The sequence below is a fragment of the Falco punctatus genome (assembly GCF_963210335.1).
Source record: "Falco punctatus genome assembly, chromosome: Z".
Classification (NCBI taxonomy): domain Eukaryota; kingdom Metazoa; phylum Chordata; class Aves; order Falconiformes; family Falconidae; genus Falco; species Falco punctatus.
The window spans coordinates 27272885-27289290 of record NC_137586.1 but is presented as its reverse complement, the minus strand read 5'-3'; the positions used below and the strand labels follow the sequence as shown (position 1 = coordinate 27289290).

Genomic DNA, 16406 nt, shown 5'->3' with positions numbered 1-16406 from the left:
ATTTTAAATTAAGACACGAAAGTATTCAGAATAAGATTAGAACACATATGCCCCACACTGTCTCAGTAAGGTATGCATACGGCTGAAGTGTTATTACCTTATGTGTCTGGTAAATGATGATTGCGTTATCAGCTAAATTTTCCACAACATGGAAATTTTCAATTGTTGCTAAAAGAGGAGGAGGGGGGAAAAAATAATCCATCAGTAACCAAGCAAGATGTTAGGTCATTGTTATAAACAATATCCTTGCTGATAAACGTGCAAAACTTAAGAACCAATTCCTTACTTTCCCAGTCATTACGAACATCGACATTCCAGAAGTAGTGGCAAACTTCATGCCCTGTCACCCCTTTAACAGCATGGGTTGCTTTCAAAGGATCTAGAACTATTCCATTCTCTTCCACCTCTCGTCTGTATACCTATAGCCAAATATAAAGAAAGAAATGTAGAATAGAAATTGTCAGAACTGTTCATGTTTTAATTGTTTAAATTTCATCAGTTTTTTTAAAAAAACAACCACCTAGAAGACTAACACACAAACCATTTGCCATGTCACAGTTCCTGGTAACTACCAGTGCAGACATTCTTACACAGCAATTCACATTATACATAAATACTAGTATTTTGACTCCCTACTCAAAAATTAAGCTACTTTATTTGCCACTATGTACAAGGATCCATACAAGCACAGTAGAGCAGCCAACACAGTAACTTGCTACTCTTAACATGTTTGTACATTGAATTTACACATCATTTTGATACCATGTTTTAAGTAGGAGAGAAAGAGAAAGTAATCTGCAAAGGCAAAGCTATTGCAAGAGTTAGACAGGATTTTGTATGAACAATTAAAAGCCACAGCTCTTTGTGGACTCCAGTCCTAACTTGAAAGAATGCTATTCTCAGAAGTTTTAACAGCATAACTTGCCGAGTGATAGTATTCCCAGAGAATCATAGAATCATTTAGGTTGGAAAAAAACCCTTCAGATATCATGTCCAACCATAAATCTAACACAAGTCTGGCAGAGTGAAATTATCCATCTTCATAGCATATAATCTCACATCAATTACACAAAACCCCAAGCATTTACCTTCATTTCTCCTTCTTCTACCACTAGCTGCCAATTGGCATCTCCTCCTACATCTTGCAAGGAATATGTCATGTGGTTTTGTACCATCTCTTCCACCTTTAAAGAAGAAAAAAATAAATACACATTTTTAGCTCATTCATTTCATCTTCTTGGGCAGAGACTGTACACTATTGGAAGCCACAAGTCAATACTTCAGACCCTGTGCAGAAGCAGAATTTGGACAACAGAGCTTTCTATTACAGGTTAAGAACCAGCAGATACTTCTGGACTTTAGAAACAAAGCCCAAGACCTTGATTCAGCTTCCAGCTTTCTTTATGGGTATTTCCTATCCTTCCTTTGTACCTGTAAAGTGTCAAAACTCACTATTTCTACTTAAGACAATTTTATTTCAGCATACAGGAACTTACTTCAGGTATCTCTAAATGCAATTCCAATGCACTGCAAGATACTCAGAGGAGCATTTAAAAATATGAACAAAGGTGGGGGGTGGGGAGGAAGACAAACTAAGAAAACAAGTGCATATCACAAGTTATATTGCAAGAACAGTGAAGGAAACAGTAATGAACAAAGCATGCTTATTTGGTTTCATTGGCATCTTTGCACAGCTAGAAAAAAAGACAGAAAAGCTTACATTAAGAAAATTTATGATGAATCAGACTACTATTATAAAATAATTTAAAAATTATTTAGCTAGGTAGAAATGTCCTTTTCTTAAAGGCCAAATATTGGACACATTTTTGTCAAGCTATGTGAATACCTCATTTTATTCCATATACCATGCATGTCCTAGGACAAAGAAATAGGATTTTTATTTTAAATCTATAATCTGTTTCTTTTGTGTCCCCCGCTACCCCCACCCCCCCCCCCCCTCCAAAATCCCACTCTCCCCCAAATAAAAAGAGAAGCAAAAATATAAAGTATTCATTGCTGTGTAATTTTTACAAGTACTGGAACTATTTTAATAACTTTTTTGCACCCAAAAGGCAGGCGACCACAAAATTTGTCACAGCAAATAAGTCCATGTGATTGACATTATTTTCCCAAATCACTAGAAATACCATTTTTTTCAAGTCAGATAGCACTACAAGCAAAGGTTAGTTAACTGACCAACACAAAGATTAGTCTAAGTGCACAATCACAAGATGAATAGCTTGAACCTGTACTGTGAGTGGTTTTGCACAACTTAACAAAAAAATAAAGCCTAGTGTGCCTATAAAAACATATAAAACCTATTTGAGCAAGTAGTACAAGTAGAAACCAAAATTAAGTCATATTTAATTATCTTTTTCTGATACAATACAGAATTGAAAGATGTTATTTACTTCTAACTTCAAGCACTAATTTTGTTTGTACTATGTACTCCATGGACAACACTTTCAAAAACCAGGAAGAAAGGTAATTGAATCAATTAAAAAAAATCGTTGAAGTACATAAACTAGAATTTCCACGCAATGGATTTTATTTTAACTATAGTCTTCTCTACAAAAGAAAAAGTTATCAGTCCAGTTTTTTGAGTTTTATTTGGTTTTGTTGTTTGTTCTTGAGTTATAATGAACTAAACACACCCACAAGATTTGTGTTCCTGCTTTTAAACAGGACATCTTTTCCTGCCAGTTACTAGCAGGTTTCCTGTAAAGGATTCTTCTATTTATTTTTTCCAGAGAAACAATGACAGTATAATCCAAAACAGGTAAGAATGTGGACTGTTTAGATATTTAATTACTGCTGTAGGTCACACTTCTTTCAGAAATTAATCCTCAGTATGACCCCAATGTTTACCTGCAACACCTTCAGGTCTCTGTGTGTCTTCTCCCCTAGCTCTTAATCTATTAAGGACAAAGCTAGCTTTTGTATGTTTGTTTTGTCTTTTGCGGCTTTTTGCTTCATGCTAAATGCAGAGGAATGATGGGAGTAGCAAGGGAAGAAGAGAAGGTCGTATCAACAGGAGTGTAATGTCAGCTTTCTTACTTCTGCTTCACCAAGCAACTGCAGTACCTACAACTGCCTTGTGCATACATACTACCTGTCCAAACTATGTAATCTACACGTTGGCCTCTGTCTGTCAGCCTGCAGCTATTGCAGAGGCACACAGTCAAGACTCACAGGCTCCTCCCTACTGGACAGGCCTGCATTTACCTCTGGTTCCCTTGTAACCTGTATGCCAGGTGGCCTTGGCATGAACTTTAAGTGGGAAGTTCTTCACTTCAAAGGCCCTTAGAACAGCTCAATGTTTTAAAATCTCAGTGCTTTAAAAGTGATCTACAATTCAAAAAAGTAACTGCATTTTAAATGAAAGTGACCTGACCTCCCACTTAACTGGCAGAGGCAAATCAATGCCTTTCTAGAGGCACACTGAAGAATTAGCTCCCATCAGAATACATTTTTATAATTCTCAATCTTAAAAACAAGGCTGCAAGTCTCTACTTAACCTTTTAGTGATATGAAAATTCCCTTTGTATGAATGAAGTCTAGAAACAAGTCACATTTATTCAGAGTCAAGATATTTGCTTGCCTTTCTAAAAGCCAAATCTTCAGCCTGGGGACAGAGGCCAGCTTCATATTAATAACCATTCCAGAACAGGTTGCCACCAAAAGAAGGTGTGCTTATGTTTTCTTCATACTCTCAGTTGTCTTTCACCTGCTTTTTCAGTAGCAATGGAACTCTTTCTAAATGGTTAGATTTCAGCCTCACTAGTGCCCAGATACTCAGGTTTATCATACAAATGCACAAACGTTACTACAGGCATAAGAGAGGTGAAAATGAGGAGGCCTGCATATTTTAGCAACTGTGAGTTTCCCTTGTATTGAACTGTCCACGTACCCAATAGCTTGACAGACAACTAGTTCCTATCTTTGGAGTCAAACATGCTTCTTTATTACTTGATCTCCCCCCTCCTCCCAAACTAAAACTGAAAAACTAATTTGCTTACTGGAGTACCAGCAGATGAGCAAGCCTATCAGTATTGTGCAATTATGACCCACACGCTCTTTCCCTAGTGGTAAGTTCCAATTTCAGAAACTGACTGCAAGACCAAGTGTCAGGGTTTCAGTCCAATGAGTATACCCTTAAATATTAGGGTCCTGCTCAAAGCTGCTAGTAAGGTCTGCAGATGGTACAATTCCAGGCTCTGTTAATCAAAAGAAAATTCATTCCTTCTATTTGAAAAAGCAAGTTTTTTTCAGCATTAGTTAGTGATTTCAAAAAACCCTCTAAAATGACAGATGTCAGAAGGAAGCTCCATATTCACAATCACATACTGACCACAGCGGAAGGAAACTAGTGGCATGAATGCCATGTCTGAACAACCTTTTTTGAAACTAAAGAGCGAACACATGAACTCACCTATCTAATTCTACTCTAAATTATGATCTTCAGAGTAAGCACCTAGAGTAATTTTGTATATTACTGGAATATGTCTATGACTACACTGACATATTCAGGATGTCGACTTGTTTTCTGAAGGATAAAGTGAATATATTGAAATGCTCAGTAAAAATTCTCATACCCACAACCTTGTTTGCCAACAGACTTTATGACCTTACAGTAATAAAACTAGTGGCAGTGGTAAAAAAAATGGTAATAGTAAACCTTGATGTTTAGTATATTAATGTCATTGCAAACAAAAGTTAAAGACAAAAATTAAACTTTTGATTTAAAAACTATTCAATTTCCAGCCCACAGAAAACAGGTGTTATTCAACTTCTATAATAATCAGAAATGCAAGATTTTCAAATGGTAGGCATTTTTATTAAAGCTATGGAATTAAATCCAACAGTTTCACAAGATCTGGGCCTCTGCACAAGTGATATGCATGCAAGCTGAATGTAAAAAGACAACCATTTAGTACAGAAATAGAGAACTCCTTTGTTTATCTCAATGTACTAGTTTAAAGCAAGCAGTGATTTATGTAACAAAAAACCCAGGTTTCTAGAGAAGAGGATGAAATACAGCAGAGATATGCAACCCCCACTCTACACATTAATACAGTACCTGGGCGCTGAATCTGTGAACATCATCAGAGGCACTGACTAGATCAATGGAAGACATGGAGGAAGAGCGACTATAGGGCTACCAGAGACAGACAAAGAAAAAACCAAGTAATCAGAACAAAGGCACAACAGAGCATTCAGTACCAACTTACAAGCACAAGATAATGAAGAAAAGGAAAACAAAAGCACCATAAGCAGCAAGCACAGCAAGCAAACGCTGATCTCATGCACCTATTCTGTACTATGCTCCCAGCGTAGCTCTGAGAGGAGCACAGTGTTTCTAGTAACACTAAAAAACAGTCAACTGATCCTGATACAAGTGACTGGATGTTTTTTTTTTAATAAAATCAATTCAATGAATTTTGGTGAAGGTATCTTAAAAACACTGAGGGTCACAAATTGGGAGTTTTCCCTTATTAATTCTGACCAGCTTGATACAAGTCAAGAGTATTCTAAATAGATACTCCTATCAGTATTTTTTGAGCCAAGACAGAAAACAGTCCTTCTCCAATTCCAGCTACTTCATTTGGAAGTGAGTATACCATTGAAAGTTACTAGAAACACCTAAAAAAAGTTAATATCTCACCTACTCATACAAGATATTATACAGAACGATTACAGGTCAGCCCATTATTTGGAGGAGATCATAAGAAGTATCTTACCTTTTGGACAAATCTGTGAGTCCCCACAGCAGAATATGCATCTCCAGAAGGTAAGGATGTTGGCCAGTGTAATCTAACCTTTTCACTTTGGGACTGCAACAAAACAGGTTTAATTATTAGTAGTCAACTGCCACTGGCTGGACTATGAGTCATCCTCAATCTATGTAGTGGCTAAAACAACTAATGCTGTCCATGACAGGCATGAAGCTGTCATCCTGCTGGAATTCTCAGTAAGTGAACAGGCCTGAAGACTGAATTCATGTATACCTCAAGGTATATTTCTGAGTTAAGCAGAATAGATCAGATCCATGTAGTCATACAAAAGTCACTCAGAACTTTTACACTCAGCTAAGAGACCCCAAGCACAGGCAGACTCTGTTGGGTATATATGCACCCTGGAAAGTCTTTTAGTTTTAACCAAGTAATTATATTCACTGTATTCATAAGCCTAATCACTTTCAAGACAGAGGATGCTGCACCACTTTGTTACTCCCTTATTTTATATACTGCTGTGTGTTCTCATATCCTGTATTTCCTCACATGCATCTTACACCTTTTTTGATCCTTGTCATTCAAGTGTATTCAAGAAATAAATTAGAGAAGTAGTTGCAGCCTTCAGAATTTTTAAATAAAAAGCAAACACCAACACAACCGCATCTTTCCTATTTCACATACTGTTAGTCAACAGATGCTTCAGAGCAATAATTAGGTTTTGAGAAACAGCTGCAGCATTTGATATCCTTATTTGCATAGGGCATCAGTTACATATAAAGGTAAGTTTTATACAGGACACTCATTTAGGAGTTAGAAACCAGGGACATTCAGTTAGCATAGCACACTATCCTTTTCTATATAAACTATGAAGTCACTTTCTCAAAATTAGTGTTAAGCAACAATATTTAATGTAAAAAAATTAAGTGAATTCCTCTTATCAGTGTCAGAATAAGCTACCTAGAGCTTCATGAGATGCACCACAGGACTGAGTTTAAGTCAGAAGTCTCCCATGAAGTGCCCACCTTAAGACATTTTTCAAGTACCAATACCTGTTCTTCCATTTTATCCTGTCTATCAAGAGCAGCTTCAACGGCATCAAAGAACTCTTCTTCATTAATCAGACTATTAGGACCCTCCTAGAGCATAAGAAACAAAACCAGTTCAAAATTTTTGAGCTATGAGAGTTCCACTTCACTTCAATATTAGAAATTCATACTTATGTATTATGCAGAAGCAATTTTTTTCTATAGACCTCAAATATTTTCACTGATATTCTTAGATTATAGTTTCTCTGAAAACTCTACTTGTTAAAGGAAGTTACTCTTCCTAAGTACAATTTAGGGATAGTTGTATAAAGAAGAAAAAAACCAGGAAACTAAGTTACAGTGTTAGTATGCTTTCACATCAGATTTAGGTTTTAATTAATCTATATAGTCTCTTACAGATGTTTACAGTGTGTCAGTAAAGTACACATATTAACATAATTGTGTAGCTAAGCCTCCTTCCAAGTATTCCAGTGCCTTGGGGAATCCAATCCAGGATAGACTTCAAATATGTGCTCTCAAAACATAACAAGAGAAGATAAAATTCTGGGGATGTCTATTGAAAATTCTTGGAAAGAACAGTTTAACACTAAACAGCTGGTAGAGCTGAGTCAAGGCATAGCATTTTTTAAAACTTCAAAAGTAGAATTTGTACCTCATAGTCTGGCCCTCCAAAGTGGGACTTTTTCTTCAGTTCTGTCACAGCATTTTTGTATGCTTCTTCAATTCTTCTCCTTTTTTCTATCTCCTGTAAAATTACATGATCATTTGGTGCAGAGAGAATAAACTGACTGAAAATAGTCAACATACCAATAAATGGAATGAGCAGTATAGCTTTTTTCCAAGTTACAACTGCAAAGCTCTGATTTTCTGAATTTATTTGCATGTATGCATTATATATACACCCATATACATATACTACATAATACAAAGCTTGGGGAGCCAGTAACCTTCAGGGTACCTTCTTTAAGTCACAAGAAAGAAACCACATCAGTGACCAAAAACTAGTTATCTAGTTTAAGCACAGCTATTCATGGTTTATTAAGGGTCAGACTTTGTATCTGAGTGACAGAAATCTCTTTGACACAGATGCTTGGGCAGAGATAACAAAGGGTGAGTAGTAAGACCAATAAAAAACTAACTTGTTGAATGTGGTGAGACACTAATAAGTCACAGCATGTAAGTATGTATCTATGATCAGCTGGCATGGGACAAATGCAAATCATTGTGAACTCCATGCAGAGACTAACTACTCAACATCATTTTCCCATAATAGGTGTGACTGTACTAGAGCCCTTGATGTCTGTAGCATTGTATATTTTGAGTAAAAAAGTAGTAAAGCCAGAATCAGATTAAGTCTAGTATTTCCTGGACAAATTCTACATACTTCCAGATAATTCTCAGTGAAAAACCTATAAACACAAAATTCTTGCAGAAATCAGCTTTAATATGCAAGATGTTCCTCTGTCCCCTTTCAGAATCACTTCACGTGGAACAAAGTTTGGTCTTCCAGGTGATCTACAACAAAGTTGTCATATCAACATAATTATTCAGCAACCCAATTTGAATTTTAAAGATTCAGTGGAGAACCCTTAAGCAATACTGAAAGGCTGACTTTACCAACTGGGTATCTGGTGGTTAACATTCACTCTGGAACACATTTTCCAGTTTCTAAAGAAACGTTTCAAAAGTAAAGCAACAGTTTTGATGTAAAACAAAGTAGTATAGTTTTCCACAGGAAGATTCTTAGGAAAAAAAGCAGCACTTGGAAGACAGTATTGTCTTTATCTGTGAGTGTCTTCCTTTCTGAAACTATCACAAGGAGGCAATAACTGCTAACACTTACGTTTCACAGAACTTGGCATATTTATCTTTTTTTGAAAGTAACTGGAGAGTCCTGAAGATGCATAAAGCATGACTTGACTATAACTCATTGAGAAAAAGAAGTTTTACCTGAACACTTGGAATGAAAAACAATACACACCCCCAACTCCTCCTCCTGCTCACCTCAAATCCCCACACCTTCTGTACTTACATCTACAAAGTAGTGATAATTCACATGTCAAAAGATAACTCTAAATCTGCCAGCTTCTCTTGGCAACAACATTAAACAGGGAAGAAATAGGGAAACTGTTTGCACAGCAGAAAAATTACTGGTGTATTAAAACCATGTAAGATTTAATGAAACGTTTAAGTTAAAATTGTCAAAGGTGAACAAATAAGCTACCTAAACATGCTAATCTTAAAGTAAAATTAAATGTTCAGAAGCTAAGTTTGCTCATTAATAACAACTAGTACAGCTAAATGAAACTAACAGAAAAATGTTGTGGGACTCAAGACAACATGAAAAGCATCATCGCAAGGACTTTGTTGCAAATGAAACAGTGGACCGAATACTAGAAATTATACCCTTGCTTTGTTCATACATATTAAGAAAAGTCTATTTTAAAATATAGTTGAGAAGATCATACTGGAAGACATAACTGCACTGGATAAACAAGAAGCCAAGCTCAGGATCTTAACATCTAAAAGTAAAAGGCTAAAAGCAAAGCTGTAACTATAATTACCTCTAGATAACATTACATGCTTTTGTATTAATTTTATTCTGGCCATCATCTATTTTGGTAACAGAAATAAAACTAAATATAGAACACTAAAATTACAATAATTAAGTGCGTTACTTTAGCTGTGTCCTTAAAAATAAAAAAACATTTTTATAATAAGTTTCTTATTCTCAAAGGTTTAGAAATAGTTTCCAACCTTCAGAATGTAACATAACCCCCTGTTATTTAAAAAAAGCTACAAGGCCGGGGGTTACAGAGAAAGTTATTAACTTCATAACACTGTATTCATCTCTAGTCAGACTGTAGTCACCTGTAGATTCAACAAATTCTACCCAACTTGAGCTTTTTTAATAGGAGATTTTTCTTAGGACAGCTATGATTTTGAAATATATTTGCTTCAAGTTCAGCAGACATAAAACCATCTTGCATCTTTAGGCTAAGCTAGCTCTTAACAAGATAGAGGTTGTATAATTTTGTGAGGTCACGGGACCCTTACTAACCACCTTTGTGTGTTGGTGTTAAGTAAAAGGCAGTTCTGAAACTACTGGATTGAGGAGGCTGGAGAGGAGAGCCAGATTACAGGGGCACTTACACTACTTGTAAAATGCTCATTGATTTTAGCCACTGACTGAGATGTTACTCTTCCTCTGGCAAAACTGCACACCACAGAGCCAGAGTTGTCAATCTACTGACACGCAAATGACAGACTAGATGCTGTCCCTTTCAACGCTGCTAGATGGTCTTTTACAGGCATTGGAGCTCTAGAACCCTCCCAGCTAGAAAGTAAACACTAACAGTTGTGCAAATTAATGTAATTTTCCCCTCTAATCTCTCAGAGAAGGTATTCTGAACTTTATAATCTCACAGTATTTACTTCCTTTTCACAGCAGTTTACAATCTAGCCAAGAAAACCAGAAGTACAAAGATAAATACCATTCTCCTCCCACATCTATTTATCAAATGACTGAGCAATGTTTTTTGTTCAGGCCCACAGTTAAAGAAGATAACTCTAACAAAGCCACGTTTAACCACTGAAATAACAAGACAGAGGAAAAAAAAAGCAGCTCTACAACTGAAGTGGAACAGTGTGAGCAGAGGTCTGAACACAGTCAACTTTTGTCTTCAAGGGTGTAGGTGTCATGGTGCTGGCCACAGAGGACTGCAGGGGTGGCCTTTGTGGGAGGAGGCCAGGGGCTGCCCTGTGTCAGACACAGGTGGCTCTCGCCAGACCTGAAACAGACCCACTGCAGCACACAGCTGAGTCCATCCACCACAAGTGGGGCACCTCTCTGAGAATGTATTTAAGAGCAAAAAACACCCCAGGGAGAGAGGAAGGGGGAGCAAAAAGTGAGAAAAAGCCCAGATGCCAAGGCCAGAACAGCAGGAGGAGCAGCTCCAGGCCAGAGAACATATCCACACTGCAGCCCATGGCGGGCATCAAGCCAGAGCAGAGGGACATTTCCTGAAGGAACAGTGTCCTGTGGAGGACTCACACTGCGGCACATTTTTTTTCCCCAGAGGACTGCTGCTGCACGGTAGGGATCTGTGGTGGTGCGGGGAAAAAGTTTGAGCAGAAAGGAATGGCAGAGATGAACTGTAACCCCCATTCCTTACCCCACACTGCTTGGGGCTAGCAAGCAGCGGGTAGAGGGGCTTGCAGTGAATGAATGAAGCTGAGCTTGGGAAATTGGGGAAGAAAGCTGTTCTAGTGTTTGTTGGTTTGCTTCCTGTTAACTGAATCTTTTATAAATCAGAAAAGTGATTTTTTTCCTAAATCAAGAATGTACTGCCATGAAAAGAACCAGTAAGCAATCTCATCCTATTTATTCCATTAACCCTGCAGAATGGGTGGTGAGCAGCTGGACAGGCATCTGACTGTTAGCCAAGGCTAGCCCACCACAATTGCAGATTATTTAATTAAATAAAAATCTCCTCTTCCAGAAGGCCAGCAATTAGAGGAGTACAAATAAAAAGTAATTATTTTATATTAGAAGTATTTTACCTTGGGTGTGCTGTAAACCCCAGAAAATTTCATTGACATATATGATTTTAAAAAAGTTGCAAGTTTACCAAAGCAGAGTAACTTAAAACCTCCAAGACTTTAGAAACTGCTGGTATTTTAATTTTTGGGAAAAGAACTCCAAATAAGCTTGTGACCCCTTTCAAAATGTATTTACTCATGCTACACAAGGCATCAGTCCCATGAGACCTAACATGTAATTTAGGATGAATTTGTTAACCCCGTGCAGCTTAAAACAAGTGCTTTACAGTTAGTCCCCAGAAGAAGAAAAAAGTTACAAATAACTAACCTAAACGAATTGAAATTATATAGTAATTATTATTCTGTATTAACATATACTAACTTAGGGACAAGAAAAATTCATCACCGGGTAAAATGCTGGCTGGACAGTTGAGCCTGCTGGTCACCAGTGGTGTTCCCCAGGGCTCAGCACTGGGGCCAGCTCTGTTCAGTATCTTTCTCAGCGTTCTGGACAAGGGGATCAAGTGCACCCCCAGTAAGTTTGCAGATGACACCAAGCTGGGCAGCAGCGCTGATCTGCGGGAGGGCAGGAGGCTCTGCAGAGGGGTCTGGACATGCCGGACCGATGGGCCGAGGCCAGCTGGATGAGGTTCAAGAAGGCTCCGTGGCGGGTCCTGCAGCTGGGTCACACCAGCCCCACACAGCGCTACAGGCTGGGGCAGAGCGGCTGGAAAGGGCCTGGTGGGAAAGGGCCTGGGGGTGCTGGTCGGCAGCCGGCTGGGCATGAGCCAGCAGGGTGCCCAGGTGGCCAAGGAGGCCAGCAGCACCCTGGCTGGTGTCAGAAGCAGTGTGGCCAGCAGGGCAAGGGAAGGGACTGTCCCCCTGCACTGGGCACTGGTGAGGCTGCACCTCGAACCCTGTGTTCAGGTTTGGGCCCCTCACTGCAGGAGGGACGTAGAGGGGCTGCAGCGTGTCCAGGGAAGGGCAAGGGGCTGGGGAAGGGTCTGGAGCACAAGGCTTGTGAGGAGCGGCTGAAGGAACTGGGGTTGTTTAGTCTGGAGAGGAGGAGGCTCGGGGTGGGGACCTTACTGCTCTCCACAGCTACCTGAGAGGCTGTAGGCAGGTGGGGGTGGGTCTCTTCTCCCAGCTAACAAGCAATAGGACAAGAGGAAACGGCCTCAAGTTACTCCAGGGGAGGTTTAGATTGGGTATTATTACTGAGAGGGTTGTCAAGCATTGGAAGAGGCTGTGCAGGGTGGTGGTGGAATTGCCATACCTGGAGGTGTTTAAAAAAACTACGTAGATGTAGCACTTCAAGACAGGGTTTAGTGAAGGCCTTGGTATTCCTGGGTTAACAGCTGGACTTGATGATCTCAAGGGTCTTTTCCAACCTAAGTGAGTCTATGATTTTATGATCCATGCACTAAGCAAAGTCTCATCAATGTGAGTGAAGTGTGTTTGCTCAGCCAAGAGACAAGAATGTTTTTGAGGGGGGGACCTAGCAGTAGCCTTTTGGTACCTCCAAGGAAGTCATTAAGAAACAGAGCCAGACATCTTCACAGCAGTCTACAGTAGAAGCACGAAACACAACAGGCAGATACTGGAATAGGAGTTACTCCAAGTGGATATAAGAAAAATATTTTTTTCACTAGAATAATAAATGAGCAGTGGAACAGGCTGCCAAGAAAAGCTGTGCAGTCTCCAGCCCTGGAGATGTGAAACCTGACTCACGAAAGCCCTGAGCAACCCAGCCTGATCTCAAACCGTCCTTCCTTTAAGCAGGAGGTTTGAGAAAAAAACCTCTTGAGGTCTTTAGCCTGAACTGAATTACCCGCCAATTCTACTAACAAGTTTCAAGCCTTAGATCTACTGTAAATTCCTCCAATGACTTAGATGAAGCAGTAACAAGCACTGATAGAAGTCTTAATACAGTTAGACAGGGCTAGACCTTTGACATATGAACAAAGGTGACCCAGGAGACGGGGTAAGGATTCAAACATGGAAGTATTTTGTCTGAATGCATTCATTCTTTGAATTGTGTACCACTAAAACATATGAAGTAGGATTTGAAGTGTGACATACACACCACATGGAGTCATGTTAAATGAAAAATGGAATAACAGCTATAGGACTGCACAGGACACCAGCCATTGATGGCACGATTCTAGAAATCAAAGCCTGAAGTACAACCTAGTCATGCCTCCAGCACATCTCAAGAGATGACACTGCTCCTTTTAAGTTGCTATAGTCGTTTAACAGGCTCAGCATGAACTATTGTTGCCATTAGAACAACAGATATCCTAATACCATGTTTTAGCCAATTAGTATAAAACATGACTTAATCTCCTAAAGGAAAGTAAATAATTGTATGTCAGAGACATTTGAAGTTAGAACAATTTGTTCTCCTCAGTATTGTCAATATCTACCACAATTAAATTATTTCTGAGATTTGCACATTATTTTGCAAGCATGGATAATTAGGTCTCTTTTAGAGGGCTGCAAGCAATACACTTATTACTGTGCAATACTGTCAGGTTCTCTATAGGCCTGTATTTTTAATACCTACCATCTGAACAAGGGCTGGGAAAAGACAGACTATAATGAATAATGTTACTTTATCACCAATCAGGACAAGGCTTTAATGTTTTCTAGAAGTAGTAATGAAAACACTTAAAATTAACAAATGCTGTACATAAAAATAAAAGCAATTCCTGGAATAAAAATTTAACAAGAACTCATTTGAAATGTCAAGCTAAACTTTTGTTTTTCAACAAAAGTAAATGGAAAATGATCTTACCTTATCTAACCTTTTTTGCCAGCTTTCTTCACGTTTTACCATGAGTTCAATACAATGAGAGAGTGTAGCAAGGATCCCAGCAGTAGTTGCCTTGAAAGTTATAGCTTCTCCTTTAAAGTCTATGCCATTAATTCCTTTGGGTGTCACATGCGGAAACACTAAAAACAAACATGAATCATTCACTGATAGCTGCCTTTAAGTCAAACAAGCATTTTACATGTATGCTTCATATTACAACTCTTTGATGAAAAAAGACTGGCTAGAAAGTTAATTAAAAATAAAAATCAAAAGTCCTAATAATTTTCAGCTATCTACAGGATAAGGAAAGAGGTTCAAAAGGAGGAACACATCCCTTCAGCTTCATCTTGCTATACTGTATTTCAATTCTGCTTGTAATGCTGTATTACTCTGCACTCTGCAAACCATGTGGGTGGAGGGAGTGGTAATACTTTGTAACAATAGCAGTTTGACAGCTTGAAGTGGGGCCTAATTAACACAGAGCAACCTTAAAACATATCTGATACAGCACTAGGAAAGGAACAATTTCAAAATGCAATCAAACCCAGAATGTAACAGTCAAGGTTGCCTTAAGCAGGTAGTTACAAATTTAAAAAACTCAAAGCAAAAAGGTATAAGATAAAAGTATCAAATATGTTGAATTACCCAAGTACTGTGGGTTTTGAAGTTCCAACAACTATTTCATGCTGTCAACCAAGCCATCTGTTGCTAAGGTTATTTAAAGAAGTCATTTAAAATGTGTGACAAAAAAGGGTACCTATTACATGTCAAACTCCTATGCAGATTGACATAATAACAAATCAAACACTACACATTAATGTAAAAAAATACTAGAAAGCAGAAGTAACACTCATGTGCAAGCTGACTGAGCACAGCACAAAGTAACTCCTGCTATGTCATGGGGCAAGCTAATGCCTTACCATCTAGCTGGATATCACTTTTTTTACCCTAGTCTGTCAGTTTGTCAACCTATCACTGTCATAGTTTAAAAAGTACAAGTAATTATTTGTTTAAGTTTAACCTATATCTCTCTGCAAGAGCAAAGCAGAGCTTTCAAGCAGTTGAGTTCTCGTAGGGAGGATAAATGCAGTTGCTGCTCTCCAATGACAGAGCACAGTTATCTACACTTCAGGAACAGAGAGCAATCATCACATGGTCTTAAGCAGTGGTTCAAGTCTCTAGAGGTTTTATACACCCTTTTTTCAGAAGGAACCAAACTTTTTCAGAGAGATGATTACAGGCTACACACTACAAATACCTCAAATAAGCATACATGCTACAGTAGAATACAGCTTATTTGTTTCATGTTAATCAAGAATACTCCCTAAAAGGTAAAAATGATGGAGGCTGGAGAAAAAAAAAAAAAATGTGTTTCAGAAAGAATAATGATAAAGCAGCTCCCCCTCCCCCTAACAGCTGCAGAGGGAACATGTGGGAAGCCAACGCTGAAAGTCGTATAAGCTGGCAAGGAGGCAATACAGCAGATTCCCCGAGAATGATGAAAATTCCACAACAAGAGCTTCCCATAGCACTTCATGACTGAAAAACACAGTTTATATTAATAATGTGTCCTGTTGGTGTAGACCACGCTCATATGCAGGCTTATCAGCACAGCTACAGTGCTTACAGATGTGATTTTTTTGTTGTAATTATGCAACACGCTAGACATGCTGAAGAAACTACTACTGGCTGCAACACTACAAAATCATTCCAGAAATCTCTGTGGAAGATTGTAAGGCAGAAGAAGCAACACAGCTCATTTCCTGGAAGAGTACCAGCTTTTTTCCTAGATACCTTTAGGTCTCAGCTATAGCTCGTTAATACTTCCATACGGTTTCAGTCATCATATATTCAAAGTCATTCTTTAATGGCTAGTCTCAAAGTAGCACTGATACATGCAGAGCTTGCAGTTTTAAAGACAGTGTCCATAGTTTCTTTCAGCCATTGTAATACTGGGCAAAACTGACCTTGTTGCAGGAAGATGCAAAACCTGTTTCTTTGAAGAGATGGTCAATCAAGAGATTCCTTATGATGGGAGTATCTTAATTCACTCCTAATGACAGGTGACTTTTGTCTTCCTGGAAGATGTCAAAAGATGATCTCGAGCCTCACCTCAGTAACAGCTGAGCTTCAGCACATTAGAAGTATTTGTCAGGAGATTCTCTTATTTAGAGAGCGCAAACATCTTTCCTATTCCTTTTTTATGCTTTTTTCCTGTTAGCTACAGATTTAGTTTTTCCAAATGAAATCTGGCATCAGAAGATCTAT

The 16406-nt window shown here is 38.5% G+C and overlaps 1 protein-coding gene across 3 annotated transcripts in view; it reads right to left on the bottom strand.

Annotated features, from left to right (window-relative positions):
• CERT1 (ceramide transporter 1) overlaps positions 1-16406 on the bottom strand; it is a 79361-nt gene that overhangs the window by 6505 nt on the left and 56450 nt on the right. For 2 of the 3 annotated variants that reach the window (XM_080373292.1, XM_080373290.1), the window contains 8 exons: positions 14121-14278; positions 7434-7526; positions 6785-6871; positions 5742-5834; positions 5081-5158; positions 1089-1184; positions 287-419; positions 98-168 (listed from right to left, as the gene is read on the bottom strand). In XM_080373292.1, the coding sequence (XP_080229418.1) occupies positions 98-168; positions 287-419; positions 1089-1184; positions 5081-5158; positions 5742-5834; positions 6785-6871; positions 7434-7526; positions 14121-14278 (809 nt within the window). The remainder of the gene's footprint in view (positions 1-97; positions 169-286; positions 420-1088; positions 1185-5080; positions 5159-5741; positions 5835-6784; positions 6872-7433; positions 7527-14120; positions 14279-16406) is intronic. The other variant, XM_080373291.1, reaches the window with a different exon arrangement.